At 44.8% G+C, this 27,447-nt stretch overlaps 2 protein-coding genes across 4 annotated transcripts in view; one reads left to right on the top strand and one right to left on the bottom strand.

Moving 5' to 3' along the window:
* MME (membrane metalloendopeptidase) overlaps positions 1-15,127 on the top strand; it is a 31,154-nt gene extending 16,027 nt beyond the window's left edge. For both annotated transcript variants that reach the window (XM_048314848.1, XM_048314847.1), the window contains exons 10-23: positions 286-387; positions 1,945-2,081; positions 2,181-2,274; positions 2,925-3,053; positions 3,708-3,806; positions 4,309-4,389; positions 5,086-5,189; positions 5,364-5,422; positions 7,483-7,602; positions 7,850-7,983; positions 8,529-8,594; positions 10,677-10,772; positions 11,162-11,238; positions 13,740-15,127. In XM_048314848.1, the coding sequence (XP_048170805.1) occupies positions 286-387; positions 1,945-2,081; positions 2,181-2,274; positions 2,925-3,053; positions 3,708-3,806; positions 4,309-4,389; positions 5,086-5,189; positions 5,364-5,422; positions 7,483-7,602; positions 7,850-7,983; positions 8,529-8,594; positions 10,677-10,772; positions 11,162-11,238; positions 13,740-13,839 (1,398 nt within the window). In that variant the 3' untranslated portion in view covers positions 13,840-15,127. The remainder of the gene's footprint in view (positions 1-285; positions 388-1,944; positions 2,082-2,180; positions 2,275-2,924; positions 3,054-3,707; positions 3,807-4,308; positions 4,390-5,085; positions 5,190-5,363; positions 5,423-7,482; positions 7,603-7,849; positions 7,984-8,528; positions 8,595-10,676; positions 10,773-11,161; positions 11,239-13,739) is intronic.
* A 1,200-nt stretch (positions 15,128-16,327) lies between these two features.
* STRIT1 (small transmembrane regulator of ion transport 1) lies at positions 16,328-20,771 on the bottom strand. Of its 2 annotated transcripts, XR_007205606.1 has the most exons (4): positions 20,525-20,771; positions 18,303-18,435; positions 18,144-18,216; positions 16,328-17,157 (listed from the first exon to the last, which is right to left on the bottom strand). XR_007205606.1 is itself a non-coding variant. In XM_048313782.1 (3 exons), exons 1-2 carry the CDS (start codon positions 20,535-20,537, stop codon positions 18,341-18,343), a joined length of 108 nt encoding a protein of 35 aa, XP_048169739.1. In that variant the 5' UTR covers positions 20,538-20,771; the 3' UTR covers positions 16,328-18,216; positions 18,303-18,340. The 2 variants fall into 2 exon arrangements, 1 of the variants encoding a protein (XP_048169739.1); XM_048313782.1 differs by having other exon boundaries at positions 16,328-18,216.
* Positions 20,772-27,447: the final 6,676 nt, after the last annotated feature.

The raw sequence follows: 27,447 nt of genomic DNA, 5'->3' as shown, positions 1-27,447 counted from the left end.
AAGCGGAAGAGAAGGATAGAGATAAAAGGAGGCTTGGCATAACTGATTTTTCAAAGCACTTTAAAAGGGTAAAATCTGCTATTGTGGATGCAGATGTTTAACTCAGCAGTGCAAACTCCCAGTGCCCAGAGCAGCACAGAGCTGTGTGAGCTGTGGGTTGTGCCTCCCCAGCAGTACAGCAGGTCACAAAGAACAGATAGGGCAGCAGTGCATCCCGATCAGAACCGAAACTCCTGGGAACTGCCTCAATGTACTTAGTAATTTTCTCCTCATTAACTCTGACAGGCAACAACAAAATCTGAAGACAGAAATGATCCACTCCTGCTGTACAATAAAATGACCTTGGCACAACTCCAAAACAACTTCTCACTGGAAATCAATCATAAGGTGAGTGATCAATAACCTGGTATTTTAACCTCTAATTCATCACTGATGGGATTAAACAATGAAGCCTGAAATTTTTTTCTGTTAAAGACATGACATATTTGCAATTGAACAGGATCCCTGATGTGCACAGTCTTACCTACTCTTCCGATGACACTGGACTGTAAGCACATTCTGTACCCACTGCTTCTCCTAACCTGAAGGCCCATCTTCCCATCTGCCTCAACATAAAGACATAGGAAAGCACAAAGAAAAAAAAAATATCCAGTGGAAGATGACTCTGCTGATGGTAGGGGGCTGGAACTAGATGATTTTTAAGGTCCCTTCCAAACCAAACCATACTGTGATTCTGTGATCCTATTACTTATCCTCATGGATTCAGGGCCCAGGACAAAAGTCCATCCTGTAGCCACCAACTGGTTCAGGGATGTTGTAGTGGACTACTCAGCCCCACTGTTTATCCAGAGCTGCAGATTCAGAACAAAAGTCCTGTTTGTTCAACATTCCTTCTGTAAATATTGCTCCCAGTGCAAGCAGACAGGAGCCCAGGCTGTCAGGCCCATGGAACAGGACAATTCTCCACATCCCTCCCACTGCAGCTCCCCTGGGATGTGTCAGATCTGCTCTCACCCCGAGCCATGTGCTGTTTGTGCAGGGCAGCCTTTAATTCATGGCACCAGAGTCCAGCTGAAAACCAGCCCAAGCTTTGCTAACACAGCTCTGTCTCCTCAGGAGCATTATGTCATACTAGACATGGGTAGTTTTTATTCTCATGACTTTTATTGAGGTTTCTGAGGCCAGTGAGGTGCAATGAAACACTGTTATTCTTGGCACTTTTTCATAATCACTGCAATTTTATTGACTGTAATTCTCTGACAGTTCCCTCCTGCCTGGTTTAATTGGTTTTGTAATTCATCATCTCCCACAGGTGTAGTTGGTTACCACTACAGTCATCCTGTCAGAAAACAACAACTCCTGTCATAGAATGGCATTGCCCTGGTTATTATTAGTTCCTGGGGGGGTGCTGCAGATCAGCACTAATTTAAATTTATTCCAAAATGCTCAAAAGACACTTGATGGGAGTTGATAGCATTGTAATGTCTAAGGATAGAACAGCAATTATTCCCAAGATTAGCCTGAAGTTTGCTGCTTCTCTCTCAGACCTGCAGTGACTGTTCCTGAAAGCTTATCTGCTCTCCTCAGCTACATCCATTTGTCTGATGGAAGACATTACCTCTTCCAACAAACCTTTCCAAAGATACAGGCTGGGAAAAATCACCAACACTTTTCAAAGTAATAGGCAGAACAAAACTTTAAAAATCAACAAAAAATTGTGTTAGTTTGAAATTAAAGCAATTTCTCTACCCTTACTGCCAAATATCCTCTCTGTTAACAACATTTTTAGAGCTGTAAATGATCTCAGACCAGTTATTATTACAATGGCCCCATCTATAAGTAGTGCAAATATTAGGGAAACTACAGGCAGGGCATTTGTGTCATGCAAACATATTTAAATTGTTTATGATTGAACCATTATAATAATGCATATTGATTTTCCAGGTGTTCAATTGGTCAGAATTCATAAATGCTATCATGTCAACTGTCCAAATAAATGTTGACAACACGGAACATGTCATTGTTTACGACCCTGACTACCTTATCAAGCTCAAGTCTATTCTTGTAAAATACTCTTCCAGGTAGGTGTGTTAAGTATTCCTGGTATTTTCATTTTCTTTCCAGAAAACTTAATAAGCCTCAAAACATTACCAGCTTATTATTGTTGTTTTGTTAAATAGAGACCTTCAAAATTACATGACCTGGCGATTTGTGATGGATCTTGTCAACAGCCTCAGCCGGGACTACAAGGACACAAGGAATGCTTTCCGTAAGGTGCAGAAATTCATCTCTCCATAAGTTCTAATGATGGCTTTTGTGAGGCACAAAAGATAGTTTTTTTATGTAGGTGTAGTATATAAATATTTAATGTATTTTGGATTTTGCACACAAAAGCCAGATGTGTTTGCTGAGCCTCTGCTGGAGTGTATCTATAATTTATGGGATTTATGCCTGATACTGAGTGGATTTGAAAGCACTGCTCTGGTACTTGGTCTCTTGTTTTTTCTGAATCTAAGTGAATCCCCATTTTGGTATCAGAACAGTCCCATTTATTTGCAAGGGATTACAGTTCTGACTGACTTGTTACAAACTCTTCATCATCCAAAGGAATTTATTCCAAGGCAAACTTTATGGCCCCAGTCTTGGTTTTCAGTCATTCGATCCTGCTGATAGCTTAGTGCTTTTATGGAAATGCTGAGCAATTTCAGCAATTGGACATGGAAGTTCTTTGTATTTCCACAGCAGAGCTTCTTCCTCTGCAAGAATTTTGCTAATGCTCCTCCCATTACAGAGTGAGTCCACCTAAGTGCCCTAACCAGGAGTATGAATGACCTAGGTGTATTGAAGGTCGAGGAGGCTCCTCTGAATCATACAGCTGCCACTCAGTCGCTGTGCCCACTTGCCCTGATGTCTGTGTCCCACAGGCCCTTTATGGCACCACCTCCGAGACTGCTGTGTGGCGCCGCTGTGCCAACTACGTCAACGGGAATATGGAGAACGCCGTGGGCCGGCTCTACGTGAAGGAGGCCTTTGCTGGAGACAGCAAACACGTGGTAAATCCTTCAGCCACTCAGCCTGAGTGCCACCAAAGTGGCCCTTTATCATCACCATGCACTTCTTGACACAGCTTTGATTGCACTTTTTATTACAGTGTAATCAAAGTGGGTTTGATTCGTAAGTTTTATTGAAGTGTTAATAACGGTTATTACAAAGGTTTAAAAATTCAAGTTTTTATTACAGTACAGTGTGAAATGTGAGGCTTGCATGTGCACAGCTGGAGGGAGAGAGGCACCTGCCTGCTCCCGCGGCTCTCTGAGCCAGGTCCATGGGTGGGCTGTGCATGAGCTAATCCTCACATCCCAGGAGCAGCACTCGCTGGCACCAGCAGTCACTGCTGTTCTTTGAGACTGATACTAATTCACATCCTGCTGCCACTGGGCAGGGGCAATTGGTTATTTCTGTTTGCCTTCAGCCACACAGAAAATTCCTGAAAATGGACCTGAAGTGAAGCCTTAGTTGACTGCGATCACCACTGGAATCCTGGTGTGAAACAACCCATTTTTGGGGTTGGCATAAACACAGTGATTCCATCAGATGCACAGCGTCCAGTAGGGCGATGTCTGTCAGGTTTTGGTAACCTGAATGACAGAACAGCATTGCCTGCCATCTTACTCTCTGGGTTTGTAACATTCTGATGTCTTTTCCAGGTTGAAGAAATGATTGCAGATATACGTGATGTTTTTATAAAAACCTTAGATGAACTTCCCTGGATGGATGCAGAGACCAAAAAGAGAGCAGAACAAAAAGTAAGTTCTGTCTTAAATATTGGTAATGTGTAGTTCTATAAAAATCAGTATTTCAATTGTTTGTCCCAACAAAAATTAAGCAGTAACTTCTATCACTATATTATAATACAAACACAGTTATAGTTGTGTTTATAAGGCACAGCAGCTTAGGATTCCGTGGGAAGGGGCCTCTGGAGATAGGCACCCAAAATAGGAGGAACTTGTATACAAGATTAAGACCTTTCAGGCAAATCGGTGATTAAGGAGCTAGATAATTAATATCTACAGGAAAATAGTACTGAAAATGAGAAGGAGTGATTTCTGGTGATTTGACCAGCTATTAGAAGCAACAGGATAAAAACCATAAATTAGTGCTTTCAATGAATAAAAAATGTAAACAAAACCTATATATAATTAACATCCTGTGGTTTCTGCAGTAGCTTCCATATTGCCTTTCTTATATAATTTATGATTTAAAAACATGGCTGGATTTGCTATGGATATCAAATTCCCTTGTCCCTAGGCAACAGCAATTAGAGAGAGGATTGGTTATCCCGATGAGATTGTGACAGATGACAACAAGCTCAACAGTGAGTACCAGGAGGTAAGTTTGCACAATAGGCAGGAGAATTAGAAAACGGTCTTCAGAGAAAAAAATGTGCATTTGCCTTCCTTACCACACCAAACATTGTGTACCTGCACAGAACAGCCCCGTGTGTGCCCCGCTGCAGGGGGAAGGGAGGAGGTGTGACCAGCCAGCCTGGTAGAGCTGAGCCAGCGCCGATGTGCCAGGATCTGATGGCATTCCAAGGCCATGTATACATTCTAGAGGGATTATGTGAGGATAAGCACGGAGCCAGTGGTGTTCCGTGCAGCACTGCATGTGGCACAGACTGACCCAACACTGGGTGCAGTGGATGCCCAGGCACGGAGCTGACTTGTGTGTTTCGTCAGAGGTGGAACTGCTCCTTACCAAACTGGCAGCTACTGGTTTGCAACAGGAAGCTCCAGAGGTTAAGGTCAACACCAAAAATTGCTGAACTCCACTCAAAATACGTATAGAAAGAGAGAATGAAGAGCTCTGGAAAAAATACCCAGCTGCTAACATAGATCCAGCTACAATACCAACTCTGTGATGTAGCAGAGCTCTGCAAACCAAGGTCTAATTGTAGATCAAAAAATACTCTTAGAAATGTGTTGCTTAGCTCATCATGCTTAAGACTAGATTTTCCTGATCCATGTGTCTTTTATCCCAAATCAGTAACACCACCACTAACTCCTTTTCCCCCTTTCTTTTTAGTTGAACTATAAAGAAGAAGAATACTTTGAAAACATTATTCAAAATTTAGTATTTACCCAGAAGAAAAGGTTGAAAAAGCTTAGAGAAAAGGTGGACAAAGAGGAGTAAGTATTTATTAATATTTTGTCTAGTCTTTCATCCAGTTTGCACAGGAGAAGGTACCTTCCAATTTCAAATATTCTGTGATTCTCTTATACAGTTTCTAGGCTTATTCTTGCAATCATTAACTTTGCCATTAACAACCGGAATTCTAATGTTTATTCTTCTGCTGTTACCAGGTGGATAAGTGGAGCTGCAGTTGTCAATGCTTTTTACTCAGCAAGTAGGAATCAGATAGGTAAGGTTTACCAATTTACTGATGTGATTCAGATTTAATGTCCAAATTACCCATTTTATATATATGTATGTATGTATGTATGTATGTACTTTTAAAACCAGGAAGTGAGCGATCTTGATATTACAAATCTGAGTATAAAGATTCCTAATGTCAGCCTACCCAAAACCATCCATGGAAATAAAAAACCCCATCCGTTCTGGCTAAAGATTAGAACCAAATGGAGGCCCCAAGGTTTCTCACATTGTGAACCATCCCAGCTCCCTTCACAGTGCTTCAAGGCTCACAAGTGTCACGAAACATTTCACAACATTAATTATGCTTCTCGATATTTCTGTCACATCCATTCTGCAAATAGCATTTAAATTTTAGTTATCCAAATGTCACAGACTGCAGTGTCCTTTCTAGGCCATCAGTGAGGTATTGTGATCCACCTGTAACTCCTGAAAACAAATCTAAAAAAATGGAAAAACCTTGTCCTGCAGGGCTCTGCACAGAAATGAAACATTATTTCTTGATGTGAGCATTTAGCTCTTTACGGAACAGTTAACACAAAAACTTTCAGAAAGCTTTGTTTAAAATAGCTTTGTTCAGTAATTTGTAGGAAAGGAATCATGATGTGGAAGACTGAAACTGGTGACTGGCAGTTAATGTGAGTCATAAATTCTTACCTCATCCTTTAACTATGGCATGCACAGGATAATTAAAGCAGTCTGATCTTTAGAGTGATGTCTGAATTAGCTTAGAACTAGACTTTAAAAAAAAACCCTCTAAAGAGCAGTTCTGTGCATGATGTGTAGGGAACTTGGAGCTGTTACTACCTTTAAGTGTGGTCTGACCTGCACTGCTCCATCAGCAGCTCAGACTGTAAGGAAGCCACTCAGCTTCCAAAATCCAGCTGAGCTGCTGCTGCCCAGGCAGCCCCACTGTGTGTTCCCTCAGGTAGCAGCTGGCTCTGAGGCTGCACAGCCCCGAGTCCCCATCCCGCTGGCAGCGCTTCCACAGCCAACAGCTCCAGAGATAGCTCCTCTGCTGGGGCCCGGCACACACCGTGGCACTTACACTGCTGTTCCTATCGGTGCTTTCTGGTAACAGCATGGAACATTGGGATATTTCATTCCATAGCAAACTAGCACTGTACTGGGATTGCTGTGACAGCAGCTTGCACAGGCAGCGGAACTGGGTTATTTCTAACCTGTTTATTATTTTCTAGTTCTTGCATGGTTCTTTCTCCTCCTGAAAGAAAGCCCTAGAACCGAACTGGATTTATACTGAAATTCAAGAAGTATCATTCTTCTTTCTTTTGCTGTGTGAGAACTGTCACCCAATTCCTCCTGTCTGTTCAATTGCTGTAGAGTTACATCCACCTCCTTCCCAGGGAGAATTAATACTTTATATTACAGTGGCAGCAGGGGGAAAGGAAAAGGCCTTCACGAGATACTAAAGTGGAACTGAATATTTTATAGTGTTTTATTACTCTTAATTTATAAAAGATCATAACTGCAACATGGTTTCTTTTTAACTGAATTGTTTCTTAGAAGCCTAGAAAAATGAGTAGAGTAGTGGGTAAAAAGAACTGCTTTGTCCCAGTTCTTTTATTGCCAGCTTGGCCTATTTTTATTGATTCTAGTGGGAGTTACTTGTATTTTCAGGGAAAGAATAAATTCCTGTCTCTGAGATTGATTTGTGATGGAATGATCAAATAATTTATTCTTCTTGGGGGACACCCTCCCACTTCTCACAATGTTGTGAGGTTTGTTTAATGATGAGACAGAAGCTGTGAATGCTGAGTGATGTAAATTGGAACAAACTGCTTTTTTCGCAGAGCAACATAGTAACAAAGCAAATGCTGGTCATGGTTTTGGAAGTGTCTGAAGAGGGGAGTGATCCTGCTGCTCTGTTCCTTCTGCCCTGCAGCAGTCCCATGTGTCAGTCACTTAGTGCTGCTGGGAGATCAGGGGGAACAGCGTGATTTTGGTTGAAGCCCATAGAAGTGGTCTGGCCCCACTGCACATGCAGGATAACGAGGCAGGGTATTAACTGTGCTGTGGCTTTTTTTTCAGTCTTCCCTGCGGGCATTTTGCAGCCCCCTTTCTTCAGTGCATCCCAGCCCAAATCTCTGAATTATGGTGGCATAGGAATGGTCATCGGGCACGAGATCACACACGGCTTTGACGACAATGGTGAGGCACTGAGCTTCTAGTGACAAAGCACTCAATGCACAGGGTGTTTTACATGCTTTAGTGCTCAATCCTTCCAGGGAGCACATAAAAGGGAGATGAACTTCTGTATGTAAGATCAAGTCTGGATTTCTGAGGCATTACAGTATTGCTCTCCCAAAAGCACAATCCAAAGCCTTACTTGCTCCCTCCTCACTGCACCAAACCCTGTTTTCCTGTATAAATAATTCTGTTTAACGTACTGTTACAGGCAGGAATTTTAATGAGAATGGAGACCTTGTGGACTGGTGGACTGAAGAATCAGCACGGAATTTCAAGGAGCTGTCCCAGTGCATGGTGTACCAGTATGGGAACTTCTCGTGGGACCTGGCAGGTGGACAGAACGTAGGTCCTGTTTCTGTGGCTCCCCATGCTGGTTTGATGAGACAGCACTGCTTGCAGTGCTACATGAAAGGAACAAGAAGTTATTTCTCTCAATTCTACTGGCTGGTTTTTTACAGCCTGACAATGTATTCCGTCGCACAGGATAGGGAAAAGATAGAACTCCCAGCCCTGAGGTTTTCCCAAAACATGTGTTGAAGTGTTGGGACTCAGAGAGAGGCCAGTAAAAATAGAGAAGAAAATTTTACCATATTTTTCTGCCCTTTTATTCACACGTTAAATTTAAAGGATGATTCTAGATTTTGCAGCTTTGACTATCATAAATCAGTATGTTGGGCTAAAGGTTAAGAATATATTTTTTAAAAAATAAAATTAGAGATTTCCCATTACCGAAGCTTCATCATCTTCAGTGATATTTGACTGACTTAGGAATCTTCAGATTTTAAGGTAATTCTTGCCTTTAGAAAGTGGAAAATGCACAAAGCTTGGTGTAGGTCCCGGATGAGCTCTTTTTTCAGAAACCAATACTTTTCCTTTCTATTTTACAGCTGAGTGGAATCAACACACTAGGAGAAAACATTGCTGATAATGGGGGTGTGAGACAAGCATACAAGGTAAGAAGTATCCATTTTTCTGTTTTAGCTGAAGCTGTCAGAGATTAAGAAAATCAGTTTCAGAGCCTTGGAAGAAGAAACATGTTTCTGTGTTAGGGACAGGACTAGACCTACTGTGCCATCAAGACATGGATTAAAGCTCTTGGCCAGCTGAAGTATTTCTCTCATCCTGTTAATCATGTCAGGCTACATATTACCTGTTCCTAGGGAACTCTTCTTAAACTAACTTTTTTTTTTTTTCCTTTGTGAATGAGGAATGTGTGGAATGGAAACATTCACTGGCTCACACTTGGACCATGACCTAACTGAAGTGCTGACACCAGCAGCTGTCTGCTGCTGGCTGTCTTTTTCACCAGCTTTTTTATGGCAGGAAGGAGGAGCAGAATGACTTTCTTCTGACCCATAAACATAAACAAAAACTTTGCTGTTCATCTTGTAAAGGTGTCTTGCGTCCTCTGTGCTGGTATCCCAAGACGTCAGAGACACTGGACTCCCTGCACTATGCCTTCCATGGGAGCTGGATGCTTTTTGGCTTTCCTTTCTTTCTCTTCCTGAAACAGCTGCTGGACTCCGTAGATTGGCCACCGTTGAGACTGACAGTCAGAGAGACACAGGTTCTTTTTGTGAACATGGTCTGGAAGAGAGTAGCGAGTCAGCTTCTCTATCAGCTCTTCTTGTTATTGACAAATCTGATGGCTGCAAGCCTCAACAACACGATCCTCCTTCTCCTTCCCTGAACACATTGTTCTGTGGCAAAATACTCAACACTTGACAATGGACTGCTGGCACTGCTCAACAAAGAGCCCCTGGGATGCATGGGCCAACTCACGCTTCTCCAAGTTCTCACTGGAAATGGATATGTTTGAGGGCAAAGACAATTGTTAATGAAAGTTTAAAGAATGATTTGGAAGCCTAAAAGAGGCATCAGGCTTATTAGATTAGACTGATCTTCAGTTACTGGAACATTTGTGCAAAGTACAAAGCCATGAAAGGGGACATGCTTTCTGAAAGGAATGGGAGTAGCCAAAAAAATTAGGTCAGAAATATTAAAAATTATTATGACATCATATAAATAGTAAAAAAGGTCCAAAAGGAATCTTGAGAGGTCAATATTCCACCCCTCTCTCCATGCAGGTAGAATCAACCCCTTCTGTATCCTTCCAACCTCCCACAGGAGCATTCCCACGCCTCCTCGTGGCACTCCCAGTGCCACCATGGCTCTGCTTCCAACAGTGCAAACACAACAATCTGCTCCTTTCTCTCCTGTGACCTTTCACATATTTGAAGACTTACATGCTTCAAGGCCCAGACTTGTCTCCTTTAGACTAAACAAACCCAATTCTTTCGATCTTTCCTCATAGGTCATGTTTGCTAGACCTCTGCTCATTCTTGCTGCTTTCTTCTGGACTCTCTCCAGTTGGTTCACGTCTTTCTTGAAGGGCAGTGCCCAAAACTGGACGGAGTGCTCCAGCTGAGGCCTGGCCAGTGCCAAGTGGAGTAGCAGGATTACTTCATGTATTTCATATAAGCCACTCCTGTTTACACATCCCAGTACAACACTTGCCTGTTTTGCAGTGCTGTGGCACTGTTGGCTCTCGTGCAGCTGTTATCCACTGAAACTTCCAGAGCCTTTTCCATGGACCTGCTATCTGCTTATTCCTCAGCTGCGCTTGGGCAGTACCTTGGCACTGACTTCAGGCAGAGCATTTCTCCAGCATCTGATGATACTGATGATGATACACTAACAACACATCGTTTGACACGTCTCCATAAGAAACATGAAAGCAGCTGTTCTTACTATGGCAAGGTTTTAAAGTCTTCTGCAATTCACTTAAAAAAAACCAGACCCCCAAAAACCCACAGTGGAAAAAATCTCTTTTTCATAATGCAGCATTAGATAATTGACAGCACAGTACTAAGAAATGGCCCTGTGGTCTTCTGCTTCAAGGTGGCATATGTGGGATGGATGGCCAGGGAGACAACGATTAATTATGTCAAAGAATCCATGTTCCTCCTTGTCATCATTTCATTTTGACTGTCTGGGCTCAAAGTGATAATATTTCTATTCACTTCATTCTACAGGCTTATGAAAACTTTGTGAGAAAACATGGAAAAGAAAAACTTCTTCCTGGTCTCGACATGAACCACAAACAGCTGTTTTTTCTGAACTTTGCACAGGTATCCTTCTTGTCTGAGGGCTTTGAAAACCACTTGACATTACAGTTTAACAGCAAGTCAGAACAGGCTGACTCCCATGGGCCAACTAAGAGCTGGCAGAGCTGAGCAGTGTTCACTGCAAAGCAGTGAAAATAAAGTCTTGTTAGGTGATTTTTATCTTCCATAAAGAAATTAATTCAGCACTCATAAGCCTGGTAGGGTTTCTTGTGCCCAAGTGCCTTTGTCTGAGGTCAGTGACATACTTTTTTTAACAAAATACACCTTTTCTTCTCTATGTTGTAATGTGGAATTTATTCTCATGAACTTTAGGTGTCTCGTAGTTAAATGACAGCAGATCTCTTCCTGTACAATCTTAGGGCTAATGATGCTTTCCTTCGTTACCTGTGCAGGTCTGGTGTGGAACATACAGACCAGAATACGCAGTGAACTCCATCAAGACAGACGTGCACAGCCCAGGCAAATTCAGGTCAGCACAGCCAACAATGTTCAGTGCAGTCCCGAAGTGTAACACCTCTGTAACACAGCTGTTTGTGGTGGAACTGAAAGGACGCTGCCCAAGGGCTGGGCTGCCCTTCCCAGGGGAGGTTTAACATACACACATTGAAAGGCAGAGCACACTGGAGCTGTTTAACAGGAGACAGATGGGCTGGGCTGTCCCTGTCCCTTCCAGCCCAGCACTGCCCTGTGCTGCACCAACAGGCAAAGCCCTTCCCAGGAAGCTCCACAGGCAGAGTAAGGATGTGGGACAGTTGTCTCATCCCTGAGAAGATCCAACTTAATTCAACAGGACACACACACCATCACCTGGCTGTCACTGTGCAACTGTTACAGCAGAGTCCCAGTGCCTGTGTCTGGAATCCAGGCCTCATTCACAAGTCCCCTGGCTCCCACAGTTGCTCCTGGTAAGGTTCTTTTACACCAACAGCACAGATGGAGTTTTGTCCTCCACTGAAGTTGCAGGTAAAATCAGTGAGAGATCACTGACCCTCACTCTTAACAAACCCATGTGCTGTGGTACAACAGCAGATGTGTATTTTGTGTCTGGTGTGCTCAGCCAGCCTTCCCAAGATTAGCTGGGCTCAATTCAGTAGAGCCATGCAGGAAATGTGCCTGCTCGGAGTGGAAGGCCTTGGGCCAGACTTTTCTTTTCTTTTTATCTGAAGTCAGCGCAGCCTATTCATCAGCAGTGTAACAATGTGCTCTAATAAACCTGTTTGGTCCAATGCCACGAGATCAGTGGTAGTGCAGCCATCACAGCATCTGCTGGCTCTGGAAGGCTGAGTCATCTCCCAGCTCCATGTCCACAATAGCCAAGTTCTCTGCTGATACAATCCACTACAATTATTTCAATATCTTTCTTTCAACAGCCTTTCACCAAATCTTGTTTATCCCACACACTCAAATATTTAGTGAAAGCAGCGACTGTTCCTTGCCTGGTTTCATTGCGGGTGGGTTGTATTATCTGGGATCTCCCCCAGAGGCAGTTTGTGCACCAGATCCTACAATCATTCCTGTCTGGTCTCAGTGCTAATGAGGCTCCAGAGGCTCTTCAGAGCCTTGGTACATCTGATTTGGATGAGGCACAAGGCCTTTGAAGTACACTAGTTCAGCATCTCAGTGTAACAAGCTGTGTTTGTGTGTACCCTGGATAGATTACGTTGTGTTGTGCTGTCTGTACCTCGGTCAGACAGGCTATAAACTTTATATGCAATGATGCAAGTGTTCATGAGAAACCAGACAACATTCTTAGAATGAGAATTCTTAGTTCTCATTTACAGGATGAGGCCCCCTAAGAGCTCTAAAATAGAAAGCATGTCATGAGACATACTCACAAAATTAACACCTAATAACATACTGTACAAGGGTCACAAAGGCTCCCAACGTGCCTTTTTCAATTATTATTTGGGGAGTGGGATGAGCCTTTTCAACACCTGCTGCACTGACACTCCTTACAAGTAGGACAGGCAGCTCCTTAAAAAAATTGTTAATTGCAGAGCATCCCATTTTATCAGTTCTAGTTCAATGGAACAGTGAAGTACAGCTAGATCACCAAAATGCATGACTTTTTTGATAACCCTTTTTCTGTGCCATCTCCTGTTCCACTGCTGTCTCCCAAGACCAGGGAGTCACTTTTGGCCTTGTACAACAATTGAAGTGTTGCAGGTGTCACTGCTGAACTTCACCTCAGCTTCTGTGGGCATATCCTGGTTCTAATGATCAGCATAATTCTCAGAATAACCATGAATTACTCAAAGAAAGAGTTCTTTAAAGAACTGGGCCACAATCAATGTCCCTCAGTATCTGTATTTGACACTGGAGGCTGTTTCCCTGCATAGGTATGTTCCTGAAGGAACAAGTGACTCTTAGCAGATCAACTCACACATGTTCACAATTACACATATAAAATCAGCCTTAGCTGGAATGGCCTCATACTCACTTCCCATGTTCAGTTCAAAGCCATTGTTTGTATGAATCTTTTTGCCAGAAAACTCATTCACTGGAAAATCTGTGCAGAACGCCCAGAGGAGCAGCATGATCTCAGTTAAAACTTGGTTGGTGTAAAAATGTAAATGAACATTCACTGACAAGTTACCACCACAGCCCGTGACCTCAGGGTCTTGTTTTCCCTTCACCAAGAAACTTGTCAGCAAAACGTAGCTGAAAAAATCCTTAGTGACAACTATTGACAAGCAAGAAATCTGTTCTAGGTGAAAGAACTGGCTTGTGAGAGCCAGCCATGAGGAGAAGACAGGTCTTGTATTTTTCGGGTTGCAGTAGGGGCAAGACAAACTGAAGAAGAAAACACAGCCAGCCCTTGAGGTGAAACGAAGCAACAGTCTGAGCTCAGCAACAGGGCGTTCCCCACACTACTGTGAGGTGACAAAAAACAAGTTTCAAAATACGGGTCATGTTGTATGTTTCAAACCAAGGCGAGCAGCAATGACAGCATGTTGCTTTGTTTTAAAGGGTCCTGGGATCACTGCAGAACTCCCCAGAGTTTTCAGAAGCCTTTTCATGCACCACGAGAGACAACATGGATCCTGCTAAGAAGTGCCGCGTTTGGTGATGGACTGCAAACCTCACATCTCAAGGACCTTTCCAGGAAAAGAGACCTTTCCAATTGATTTTGGAAAGGGGAGGAGGGAAGAAAACTGAGGGGAATATGCTAGAGAGATGACTGTAATTTTTGGTAAACATGCAAACCCCAAATCATCACCCATCACAGCACTGAAGAAGGACTAAGGCAGCACTGAGCTGCTTCTCCTCCCCGGAAACTTGTAGGACTCAACTCACCTGGCAGTGCTCAGCAACACTTCACCTGTAGTTTTAATCCTGCCCCCACAGCCAGTGGCTTTTTGGATTCATTTTAAAATGGCAAAGCATAACACATGATCTCCCCCCGGTTGGTGAATGCAGATTTCTGATCGGGGGAGGAAGGAAATACTCAGTAACACACATTTTAGCCATCATGACATGATAGAGAGATGATGGTTTATCTCCCAGTGTCAGACTTTGTACCCTGTGCTGTTACGGGAAATCTGTTCTACCAAATGTTTTCATTTTTACTTGAAACCATTTATACAAGAGGAGTCCAAAGACATGCTGTACTTAAGTAACTTCTCACTAATTACTCCAGCGTGTATTACCTGAAGTCCCTATTTACAACAGTTTATTTACAGCTTTCCAGCCCAACTGAAATTGTAGGTAATTTATTAATTTCTGTACCTATAATCTGTAAGATTGTGATCAAAGACCCTTTCACAATTTTCTAAGCTTTTTCTTGCTTTCTCTAAAGTTGCTCTTTTTTAAAGTTTCTAGTAATGTATAAATCATAGTTTTTATATTTAAATCTTGAGCTACACTTTTGACTTGAAGTATTGTAACATATTTTATCAGTGGCTGTATAGAACTGGGAAATTGGAGTAAAGCATGGTATCAGGCAATAAGATAAAGCCTACAAAACTGAGTTCTCCAATGGAGGGCACCAACATTGGAGTTTTCAGGCTGACTCTGTCAGTGCTTAGGCTCTGATCCTGCACATAACTTGTACATGTTCTGATTAATGTCAGTCCTCTCATCAGGAAAGCTGCACAGCTGATTGCACGAGTCTGAAGGAGCTTTAGGTAAGAAGGTAAAAGGCTTTAAATCTGCAATGATAGGTATTAAACATCCTCATGCAGATTTCAAAGGAACTTACTGCTTTGTTTATCAAAGCAAAGACATTCCCAAACCAAGTACCAGATACCTCAGATGACTGCTACAATAGGTCTATTTAAAAACCTATGTCCTTTTAGCTTTCTGAGTTTGTCATCTGATCAAAACATTTTGATAATAAACTGAAATTATGAGCCAAATGCAGTGTGTGTTCTTCATAGGAATTATAAAAATACAAACCAAAAATTCTCTGCAAATGAATGTCTGCACTTGCCCCTGAGCCCCGCAGCTCAGGAAACACAGACCACAACAAAAAAATCCTTCACACAACTCCCAGGATTGGCTTTGCGCAGGAACGAGCCTCTCTCAGAGAGGGGAAACCCAGAGCTCCTCTGTTTTCACACAGAAACCAACACTTCCCCCAGCTTTGCACAGAACAAGGACAAAAAAAGCCCGCAGCGCTCTGAGGATGCTGGAACGGGGCTGGAGACTGAGGGCGAGCAGCGCCAGGCGGACCCTGCGCAGGTGAGGGAGCGCCCTCTGGGCTGTGCCCTGCGGCCCCGCCCGCCAGCGCCGCCCGGGGCTCCTACCTGAGCCGTGCCCGCCGCGGGCCCGGGCGATCCGGGGCTCCAGGTGCCGTGCCGTGCCGTGCCGTGCCGTGCCGTGCCGTGCCGTGCCGTGCCGTGCCGGGGCCGGGGCCGGGGCCGGGGCCGGGGCCGGGGCTCGCACCGGGGCAGCCGCGCTGGAGCGGGGCCGGGGCGGCTCTGAGGGGCTCCTGAGGGCCCCGGGCAGGTGAGGGAGCGCCCCCCGCGGCAGCGGCGCACGCACGGCCGGGGGTGAGGGGCGCTGGGGGCTGGCGGCCGGAGCCGCTCGGCCTCTGCCCCGGGCCGGGGCCGTCTGTGCGGCAGGAGAGGCACGGCCGGTGCGCAACGCGCCCTGCAGCCTCTGTCCTTGGCGTGGGACTGGGAATGTCCCACAATAAACCCTGGTTCACAGGCAGGTGTTATCCGCACGGCTCCACTCTGCACCATGGACAGGAATGCAGTCATGCTCTGTGTCCACCAACACCCTTAGATGGGATTACAAGCATTGAAAGAATATAAACATGAGCGTGGAAAAGTTTCCAGGATGCCACAGGCAGCATCCCAGGACAGGGGGACAGAGACTCCTCCCCACTCAATTTACTCCAAGAGCTGTTCAGGGGAAACAGGGAAAGCCAGGCAGAGGGCGTGGGGCAAGCCTGGCATTATACTGTAACAATATTGTAGTGGCCTGACATGGTGACAAAAACTGAAGCTATCACCTCACTTTAATAGTGTAGCACCAGCATTTTGCAAGAAATCTAAATGTGCATGGTTTTTTTCCCCTCAATCACCAGCATCTCTGTGAGAGAAAAGAACCCAGCTCTGAAACACTCGTTTTATTTTTCAGGAATGAAAAGCCCCAAACCTTTTGCTGCCCCTTTTACCCCTGCATGTAAGGGGAGCTTCACAGCTGCACCACGAGCAGACACCCGAGTGGGTTGTCTGAAGGTGGTTACAAAAGGTCACTCTGCAGAGTGCTCAGTGATCTTCCAACAGCGTGGGGGATGCATATTTTCTTGGAATAATCCTCTCTTTATTACCCCATAAAACTGGCAGAAACTTCTCCTTTGTATACAGCAAGTCAGCTCGATGACATTGAAGCCAGCCTAGAAAGTTATTTTGGTTTCCTCTGCCAAATCAGATCTCAAAAGTCAGGTAAAGCTAAACCAGATTGTAGTGTTTATGTTTTAGCTCTGTAACATTTTAATTGGAAACATTCGATTTCCAGCATTGTTAGGCACCCGAAGACCTATTTGGGCCAGCGGGATCTTTCAGAACTATTTCCCTCTGTGCCTGGTAAATGAACTGAGTTGTAAAAACATGGACATGGTCACTGTGGAGTCACTGCTGGCCCTGTGTCAGTCACAGCTGGATCAGTCTGGGTGGGCTCAGTCTTAGACACCAAGGAATTGGCCGTGAGGGGAGACCCTGAGGTGGAGCTCAGGGTGGGCTCCGAGCTCAGCCAGCCCCTCGCAGGGAGGGGGGTGTTCCCACCTGCGGGGACTCCCTGATGTGCTGCTCAGGTGCTCGGGGACACTGCAGCTGTGCAGGGATCGGCAATCTCCAGGACTTAGCCCCTCTCTTTCAAGGCATCAGATGAGACTGAATCCTCCCTCTGCCCTCAGTTCATTCACAGGTGAAGAAACCTGGTGTTAAGATAATTCCCAAACAGAATGTCACACTTCAGTGCTCCTGCTGACTGCTGGAGTGGCCCAGGAATGTTCATGGCTGCACTATGGTCAAATCTATTTGTGTTTCCATTCCTAAAGCTCAACAGACAGTGCCCACAGATGGAGACAGGATGTCGGACTAATGTGCCTTCCTCACATTCTCAAAATTATACAAATTGTGTGAGCAGGAGTCAAAAAAATAGCTTCCTTCTCTATTTAACCCCATCAGGGATCATTAAGATTTTTTCACATTCCCTTAAGCATACATCTTGCTGGGATCTTCCAGACATGCCTCTCTCAATCAATTCTCTGCTTTAACTGGGGGTTGAATTATTAATGATTTCATCTTCTGAGAACGGCAGTTCTTCAGTATAAAAATCTTCATGCTCAAAAACCCAAAGCTGTCTGTGAAAATGCAGCAATCTGATGCTCAGCTGTGATTTAAATGGCAAAGTCACTGGAAGTTCACAAGGCTTATTACTGACTGGGGGAATATAATTATCTCCAATTACAATTAAAGAAAGCAAACCCCCCAGTACAAGACACTCAGGGCCCTCAGTGAGCCTGAGATTGCAGACACACTCAGCTGTACAACCCTCCCAGCCCCGAATAAGCCTGAGGTTTTCTTTTCGAAGGACATACATGTTTCTGTTTCATAACAATAGATTCCAAGAGATTTTCCCCATAATAAGGCTAAAAATACTTGCCCAGGCCCCATGAGAAATTAACCCTTGCCTGTTTCTAGCAAGCTTGTAGTTCCTTAGCTGATAGCAGCTATTTTAAAAGTTTGCTGTTCAGCAAGCAGGCAGGTATCTGACCTACCACAAGATTCCAAAAACCACCCCCTCAACTGCAAATTATCTGAGAACAGGGAAATTGGTTTGGTGATTCTTCCTAATGCTGTGGATAAAAAGTGTGCACGGCCTTTACATTATTGATATTAAAAATAACTCATTTTATACTTCTTTTAGTCATTAGAAATCTCAAATAAACTTCCGTGTTCTTCTAATCAACATCATTGTCGGTTCTTCTGACCTGTAAGACACAGAAAATTCAATTTTAAAGGGTGGCAGTGCCAAGCAGGGCAGGGGAGGCTGCTGTGTGCCACTGCCCTCACTTACTGCAGGGCTGCTGTGTGACTCTGCCATCCCTTCCTGCATCAGGAGAAGACAATGTAGACCATGAGGGCACAGCCCACGATCCAGCCGAGCGCCAGCAGCACGGGGACCACCAGGCGGGACAGCGGGGCCTGGGCTGGCACAGAAAAGAGGGTCACGTTACATTGACAGGGAACTTGCTAAATGAATCCCACCCAACCCAGGACTGTCACAGAGCAAAGGGACACCCGGCAGCTCAGGCCACACAGGCTGTTTCCAGCACGGAGTCACCGTGTCCTGGGGCCTTCCAGTGAGAATCCAAAGCCCAGAGGGGACAGGGAGGAGATGAGCACAGGGCTGCCCTTCAGCTCCACAGGAGAACATCCTCACTGGACTTACTGACAGCAGAGCCTGGATCCGAGCCCTGACACCTGCAGCACCTGCCAGGAGCTTCCCTGGGCTGGTGACAGTAAACCAAAAATAGTGATTATTTAACACTGCAGCCAGTCCAGATCTGTGTGCCTGGGGCTGCAGTGAGGAGAGGCTGGATGGGCTCCCACATCCCAAAGGGAGGCTGGCAGCGGCTGCACACCAGGGATTCACAGCTCATCTCTCTGCCCACCATAGCCCTCTCCTATCCTGCCTCCACGGTGTTAGGGGGTAGCTCAGGTTGAGGTAATTACCCACTGCAAAGGTGTTCCCTCCTTTCCAGAAGGAAAATATCACAATGCAATGGGGATGTCCCAGGGTGGCTGAGCCACCACCCCTGTTCAGGCTGCTCAGTGGAGCCCAGCGCAGGCCATGGTTCTCTATGGAGCACATGGGAAGCAGGACTGGCTTTACATAAATAAATCTCCATGCAACATCAGAATTTTAGAGACCCTTCTATCAGTTTCCAGCAAACAGCAGACTCTTGCCAGAAAGCAGAATAACAACCTTTGAGATCCTATTACTTACCAATATATTACAGCCTCTTACAGCACATCTTTACACAGTTAATGGTTTTTGAAGGGATTAATAAATTATGTAAAACAATTCACAACACCTTGCACAGTTTAGATCAAGCAGGCAGACTCGGAGGGAAGCTTAATAATTTAAGGATTGCCACATTGTTCTTCTAAAGCTCAGCAAACCTGTCTCACCATGACACTACACAGTGTGTCTGCCAGAGGGGGAGAGAGAGCACAGAGAGAGATCTGCATGTGCTGCCATGAAAACATTAAAAACATTAACAACCACACAGCAAACAAATCCTGCCCTGAAACTGGGTGTCCTCTTGCCCCAGGGGAGTCCCTCATGTGTTTCATTTAGAGACAGCTACTGCTTTGACACTGTGTACAGTGAAGCTGCTGGGGACCATTTCCCTGTACCTGCCATTTCTCCAAAGGTCTAATCACAAACACAGGGCTGGGCTCTGCTGGGCTGCACGGAGGGGCTTGTCAGAGCTCTGCTGATGCTGCTGAGGCTACTGACTATGGGGGCTTGTAATGGGAGCTCCAGTTTAAACCAGTATCAGGGTAATTTCTGGGGCTATCAATGAAAACTCAGATAAATAAACAGTGTTCAGCATCCTGTTGTACCTTAGCAAAACTCACTCTCCCTAGATACCAGAGTCAATGGTGAAAAAAAACAGGAGATAAGTCCTTAAAAACTTTGAACGTAGCTAAGAAGACATATTAAAAAGTTCTCTTTACAAGTGTTACCTGAGTAACTGTGCACACAGCACACACCACAGCTACAGCTGTAAATTTAAGTGAAATAAATAAAAAATGACAACAGATATAAAATGCATTTTTATGAACTGCCTTTTCTCCTTAGAGAGAGTGAAGTGTGCTTACAATGGAAAGGTCATTATTAAAATTTCATTTTGCTCTGACACTTGAGCTTTGTGGGGTTAAAATCTAAATTATTCTGTGTTCACTTAGCACTACAGTTGGAGCTCAGCTACACACAATATAACCAAAATGCTGTCAAACATAACTCATTTCACACACTGTTCTATTGTATTAGCTAACTTGGAATGACAACTAGAGAAAATAAACAAAACTAGTAGGAGTCGAAAATACAGGAGGAACCCAAGCTGTTAATAGAATTAGCTTTTAAAGTGATTACACTTTCATACTGAAAAGTAAAATATATATCGTGTATCAGACAAGAATACAAGTAGCTGAGTATGTTCACACTGCATTGCTCAGCTCTATTAATTTCAGTATATTATCACATTCACGTCTAATTGTGCCTCTTACCTGGTTCTGCCATTCCCCCCTCTGCTAGTTTAATGGCAGGTTAAGGTTTGCCTCTGCAGTTGCTCTGGGAGCCCTGGGATGCTTTAAATAGAGCAATATTTGGAATGTGCTGCAGCTGCCTGGCTCACTGGTGCCAGGGGTTGGCTATAAGCATTCAATTGTCTAAAAAGGCAGGAATTCAGGGGTTCAAGGTTACCTCTGCCTGTTCCTCCAACTGCACCTCTATTTCAGAGAAATCTGACTAAAGATGGGTCAGCTTATAAAAGAGGGAGGGAAACAAGGGTGAAAATTGCTTTATGGTCTCTTTATAGCTGTGGTAAGTTCAGACATTCCTCCTGACCACCCCTGTTATTCCAGTATCACAGGGATCTGGTGTGTTCTGAGTTCCCCAATCTTCTCTCATCCCGCTCCAATGAAAAGTCCAGCCAAGCCCTGTTCAGGATCCCTGTGCAGGATTCCTGTAGTTGTTAATTCTCTGCTAAGCACCACCAGCTATCTCATACTTGCAGGAGAAGTAGAATCCAAAGGAAGGGCTGCTTTGCAGGGATCCCTCCACAGGGGCAGAGCAGGGGGGCAGGAACATGTCCAACATCACGGCTACAACACACCTGGGAGGGACAGCCCTTCCCCAGACACCACCTAAGGAAGGGGATTTCATTACTGCTTCTCCAAAATGGGAGCAATCTCACAATAAAACTCAGGGCTATGGAACACTTTATTATGCCATGCACAGTTCAGCCTATCATAACATTTTGAGACACGAGAATAAACTCTGAGCTTTACTTTCTTTGTCTGGCTTTGCTATAAAGCAAATCCTTTTGGGATAAGATCCAATATGTTGTAAAAAGAAATATGACTCTGTGTAAAATATTTATTGAAAAAAAAAAATCTCTGATACAGTAACTTTGTTGGCTGCACAGCTGCTCCTGTAAGAATCCTATCTGTTTCGGTTCTGCTAATTATATATATCCATCTGATCTCATGGAAATAATTTCCACCAGGAATCATGTATTCCTGACAAGACCATCTGACCTTCATGGATTGGGATCCTTCCAGGCCCAGTTGCCACAAGCAAGGGCAGCGAGTCATTGTTGCTCACACCAGTTTGGGTAACTGCTCCCCAGTCAGTGCTGTCCTGCACGTCCAAAGCTGGACTTAAAGGAGATAAAAGCTGTAACTGCAGCAAAGAATAGAGTAACAATATAGACATTATTTTAAACAACACATCTTCTGTTGGGAACTGAGGAATGAACTGCAGACATCAATTCTACAATAGAGCTCAGTCCAACAGCCAAAAAAGAGCAGAGGGACAGCTTCAAAATATAAAAACGAGGAGAGGACACAAGGCTTAAGAAAATACTCAGAATGATCCGTGGCAAAACGCATCTACTGCTTTGCTGATGAAGAACAACACACAAGAACAACAATTCCCTCATTTCTATTTGTGTTTCCAATTACGTGATCTTTTTTATGTTTTCCCTCTGTGTTTGTGCTGGGACACTGAGATACTCAACATCCAGAGTTACACTCACACGGGCAGTTGGGCTCAGAAATGAGATTCACTGAGGTGCTCAGACAGATTGGTCTCAGGGCAACCTTTGGGGCAGCCTCTGGGACTTCATTCGCATTAACTGCTTAAAGCTGGGAATCACTTCAAATGCTTGAAATGTCTACAGTGCTTTAAAAGGGAATTGGGGCCAAAATTAGGGAGGAACAGAGTAAGGCAGCAGGGCTGCAAAGCTTTCTGTAAGAGAAGTGATTCTAAGGGGAAAAATCCTTTTAGTGCCTGGTGTTTGGGCAGGAACTGTCAGAACCTCACTGACCTCCCCCCACTTTGCAAGGCATGTTGGCCATTTTTTATGTTAAAATATCCAATATGTTTAGAGCACATCCCAATCTTCATCACTGCACCAGTACCCAGAGATCAAATACTGGAATGTCACATTTCTGTCTTTGTTACTGTACTTGTAACCTCTGGGAATCTGCACCCACATGCAGGAGGCTGGCAAAGAAACGCTTTGTTTTACAAATTCTATATGATCCCTATAAATAACTGCAGCCTACACTGCTTTACAGGAGATTAGAAGGACAGACCAACTCATCTTCACAAAGGGAATGCTCCAAGTAATAAAGTCTTTATAGCTTTGTAATACTGGTATTAATTTTTAAATCACATTTCTTTCAATTGATCTTTTTCCTTTAAGAAAAAATCCTGATTTACTAGCGAATCAAAAGCCAAGTTTATATGCCTTGAATTATTTTATGACTTTACCATACTCTCTTGTGACCTGCAGACTAACATATGAGAATATCATATTATTGCATTCTCAAAATAGGTTTATGTGTGGAAAATTTGTCTAATGAAATGCATTTTATTAGTCACACCAATCTTAGCATTTGAAAGGTCCCTTACAAATTGCTAGACATTACTTCTACTCGTATTTACATCATGAAAATAAAGGCTGATTTATTTGATAACTATGCAACCAAAGACCTCAAAAAATCCATATATTAAGCTACTAAATAATTAATTCCACATGCTGCTTCCTGGGGTTCCAGGTCTGCACATCATTTCTCCTGGCAGAGAGAAGCATCACTCAGCTGAATGCTGAGATTCCCGCAAAGAACAGCCACAAATACGACGGGGAAAAGCACCACGGTGTAGAGCTCTCCATGAGCTGTGCCATTCCTGGATCAGTCCCCACTGGTGTCTCAGAATAGCATCGATAACGAGGTGGGCTTTGCCTTTGTACGGCTCCATCCCTGGCAGCTGAGGGACAGCAAATTCCTCTGGAGCCGGCGCAGGGCACGGCCCCATCTCCCCGACACCGCATTCCCGGCGGCAGCTCCCGGCACCGTTGGGGCCCCGCAGAGCTGGAGCTGGCTGCGAGGTGAGGAGAAGCACCACGAGCCCAGGGATGGCACAGCCCAGGGCAGAGCACAGCCCAGGGCACAGCCCGGCCATGGCAGCAGCTGGACACGGAGCCCAATGTCCGTAACCACAGATTGTCGGACCCAGAGCAGCTCTGCAGCCGTGTCCTTCCCCTGAGCTGAACTGGCACTGAGCCCCCCCAGGAACAGCTCAGCCTCCAAAGCTGCCCAGCTCAGGGTCAGCCACAGGACAGGTTTCAGATTCTTCATATAAAAACTTCATCCATTTCTTCCTGCCCTGTGATTATTATTCTGGAAGGGAACCCAGCCCATTGCACACCAGGGATTTATGATTTGAGAAATGACAGCTTTCTGGAGGATGTGGGTTATGATTTATACATTACTGCAACCTGTTGCTGTGGCTTTTACTGTCTCCTTGGCATTTTCTTCAGAACTGAAAGGCATTTAATGTGTCACTTGGATTTGCACTGAATCCTAACTCCTTGACCAAGTTAGAACTCCAGGCTTACCATGCTGCATTTTCCATGTGATTTTTCTGCTGTGACAGAACAATGAAGTTAATAATTACTCCATTCTGTTTCTTTGGATGAGAAAAAATAACCTGCAGTGCACTCTGTGTGCAGCAAAGTTTAAGGAAAACTGCCTGGTGCAGGCACAGGGAGGTGTTTTTGGCCAGTCATCACCTCTTGCACTGCTCCACGGTGGTGGCACAAAGCTGGGAGGAGCCCCAGGGCACCCCCAGGACACACACAGCCCCCAGACTGCCCTGCAGCAGTTGCAGCCAACTGATCACCACCCCTCACCTGCCACTCGAGGCTCAGCGGGCAGGGAAAGGCTCCTCAGAGCGGGCTGAGCAGGGGAGGCAGCAGAGCAGGAGGCAGGAGCACCCCAGCAAGGGCTTCACCAGCGTGCTCTGGCCGTACCTGGACACAGCAGGTGGGACACAGCAGTGGGAACAGCTGGAGACTGGATGACATTTTTGGCTGCTCCTTTGTTCTAACTTGTGAAAAACAAGAGACTGAACCGCTCAGCTGGGATGCGTGTCCCAGTTGTTGGTCCAGCCCTACATTTCCTGGTTGAAGACAACTGACCAGAGTGAAGATGCTGTGTTCACAACCAACCACTGGCCTGTGTGATTTCAGCTCATGTGCTGGGCAAAGTCAGACACGGGATGAAAACATCTTTATTTGATCTTAGTGTGTCCTCTGAAAGAACACTGGCTTGTACCAGCAAGGAACACTGTGGCAAAACACAAACTGGCTGAAGAAAAAAGGGTATGTTCATTATCATAAATTGTGAAAGACCTTCTAAAATGTTGTGTTTGTCTAAGATCTAGCTAATTTATTTCTTGATCTGACCATTTCAGTTGACCATAAACACTGGATAAAATGGAGCAAGTTAATTTCAATGTCCTCTTTAGAGCAAAATGAAGGATTTCTTCAGAATCTTTTATTCTACAATTTTGTAGAATCTGGTAACGGTTAATGTTGGAAAAGACCTTTAAGATCACCAAGTCCAACCATCAGCCCAGCACCATCAAGGTGGTGCTACAGCTCAAGTGGGTACAAGCCAGCCCTAAAGTCACCTTCCCCAGCAGAGACACCTGCAGATATCCTGCTCTTACCTGGTCACTTGAGGACTCCCTGTTCTCAAAAACTTGGAAAAGCAAGGTTGGGACAAAATTCAAGAGCTGAAGAAAACTTCAGATAAATCCAAGCCATACCCCGGTGCAGGGACCCCCCAATGTGTCCCAGCAGTTCCTGTGAGTGACAGGGAGCTCCACACCCTCCGGACTCACGGCTGGGAATGCCAGCTGCACCCCTGGGATCCTGGTGCCAGACAGGCACTGTGACCTGGAGGGGCTGCCTCACTCCCACCCCTTTTGCAGACAACCAGCCAGGTCATCTTCTCCTGCCTTTTCCAGGTGATTCTGGCATCAGCTTCTCTGACTCCATACCTCTGTGGAGATGTTCCCTCCTTTTGCAGTCCATCTACCCGAGGGAGAAAATCAGAGGGATCCTTGTCCTTGCTTTTCCTATAGCTTATATATTCCTTTTTAAATGAACCCTCTGTGCTGGAAAAAATACACTTTTAAAATTACCATGGCAAATCACTTAATTCAAAAAAGCTTTGCAAGCCTTGAAGAGCCTTGAAGATATTACCAAGTTTTACCTGACCAGAAATAAAGTTCTCAAAAGCAATAAAAATGGACAATTTCATGCCCAAATTAAAAGAGAATCTTATTTATAAGAACAGAGCAGTTTTAGGAGGAAGATATGACTGAACCACTGAGTCCTTAGAGAAAAGGTGTGTGAAGAACAGCAGCTCCAAACTGGTGCTGCAGTTCCCTCTTGTGACAGCCAGAGCCAATTCCTGTTTGCAGAGAACCCGGAGGTTCTGCTGCCTCAGTCAGCAGAGCCACTGCAGCTCTATGCACACAAAAAGGTGTGGGCTGGGGATTTTAAACAAACTAAACCTGCTGGTATTGAAACATTCCTCAGGAAAGATGTATTCACTGTTTGGAGGCTTTGGAAAAGGAGTTTCCACACCCTGGGGTGCCTTTGCCCCTGTTCACATTAATCCACAACAGTTACAGAAAATGAAGCACCTGAACCCCCTTCCTCAGCCTGAGGTCCCTCTGGCACTGGCCAAGGATGCTGCAAGGTGACAGGCATGGGCACTCTGGCTGCTGTTCAGATCACCTGAGTGACCCAGAGCAATATTTACAGGCACAAACAGAGACTTTGCTGCTTGTTTGACATTAATTCTCATTTCTGTAGGTTCTTCACTGTATTTTGCCCCAAACTTAGCTCCCAGAATTGACTGGTTTTAGCTTTCGGAAACCAGTTCTTGGTTTGGGTTGGAAGGGATCTTAAAGCCCATCTTGTTCCACCCCCTGCCGTGGGTGGAGACCAGGGTGCTCCAAGCCCTGTCCAGCCCTTTAACACTCCAGGGAGTGTCACTGACTCCCAGATCACTGGCCCACAGGCCCAGGAGTGCACACGGGCTCCTGGCACACTCTGGTTAGCTCAGGCTGTGCCCCCGGCATCACCCCGGGCACTTTGGTGCTCGGGGGCTTTGTCCCTGCCCGTCCTTTGTCCCTGCCCGGCTCAGATGGAATTGCTGGGGTCTCAGCAGGTCACACAGCTCCTCCAGGACCTGAGGAGTGGGAATCTCTCCTGGAACCTCTGCTGCTCCAGGCAGGGCTGACTGCCAGCAGATGGCAATCCCTGCCCGCAGTGCTGGGCAGCCAGGCCAGTGAATGTCTCAGGGTTTGGGGAAAAGTCTTCTGAACGATTAAAAAATGGAAAATAATGAAGCATTTCTAGAATTAATTACATTACATAATGTTTACAATGGAGAAATATCATTTTGTCTTGGATTTCTGGATGTAAACCCCTTCTGTTGGGATACAGATCCTACAGACAGAAAATAGTGAGGCAGCTCTCCCTTTTCCCTCAGCCACCTCAACGATACCTCACAGCCACAGACTCCAGGAAATAATGTAGAATAATCACCACACTGATGAGAGAAGATCAGCACTGAGAAGGGAGCTCCTTCTGCAAGAGCCCTGCCCTGGAAAACGTTTCCATGATCCACATTTCTGTTACTCCACCTCTCAACCCCCTTCCCTTGTTTTTAGGGAGCAAAGAATAATGCCTGAACTCACCTGTCTTTCCTCAAAAATCAGCGTGTTTTGCAATGCACCTCAAATGACAAAGGAGGTCACAAGTGAAATTTCCCCAAATTGGTGTTATATTTTGAAGGCAAATGAGTTTATAAAATCCTCATTCAAAAGATAAAAGGCCAATAGTCCTTTTTCCAAGCCCTTCCCTCCACACAGAAATTCACCACTTTAATTACTCCACTTTTAAATCTACAAAAAGGCAGAAATTCTTAGTTCAGTAAAAGGCTTTCCTCAGAGTCAGTTTATTAAACCTCATCAAGAGCATGTTATCTTTTGTAAGGGCTTAAGAGCTTTAAGATCATGCTGCCAGTAAAAGGACGGGCAAAAAAGCTTGAAGACTAGG

The sequence above is a fragment of the Corvus hawaiiensis genome, chromosome 10 (assembly GCF_020740725.1).
Source record: "Corvus hawaiiensis isolate bCorHaw1 chromosome 10, bCorHaw1.pri.cur, whole genome shotgun sequence".
Lineage (NCBI taxonomy): Eukaryota > Metazoa > Chordata > Aves > Passeriformes > Corvidae > Corvus > Corvus hawaiiensis.
Note: the sequence above shows the minus strand (reverse complement) of the source record. Positions and strands in the feature narration are given on the sequence as shown.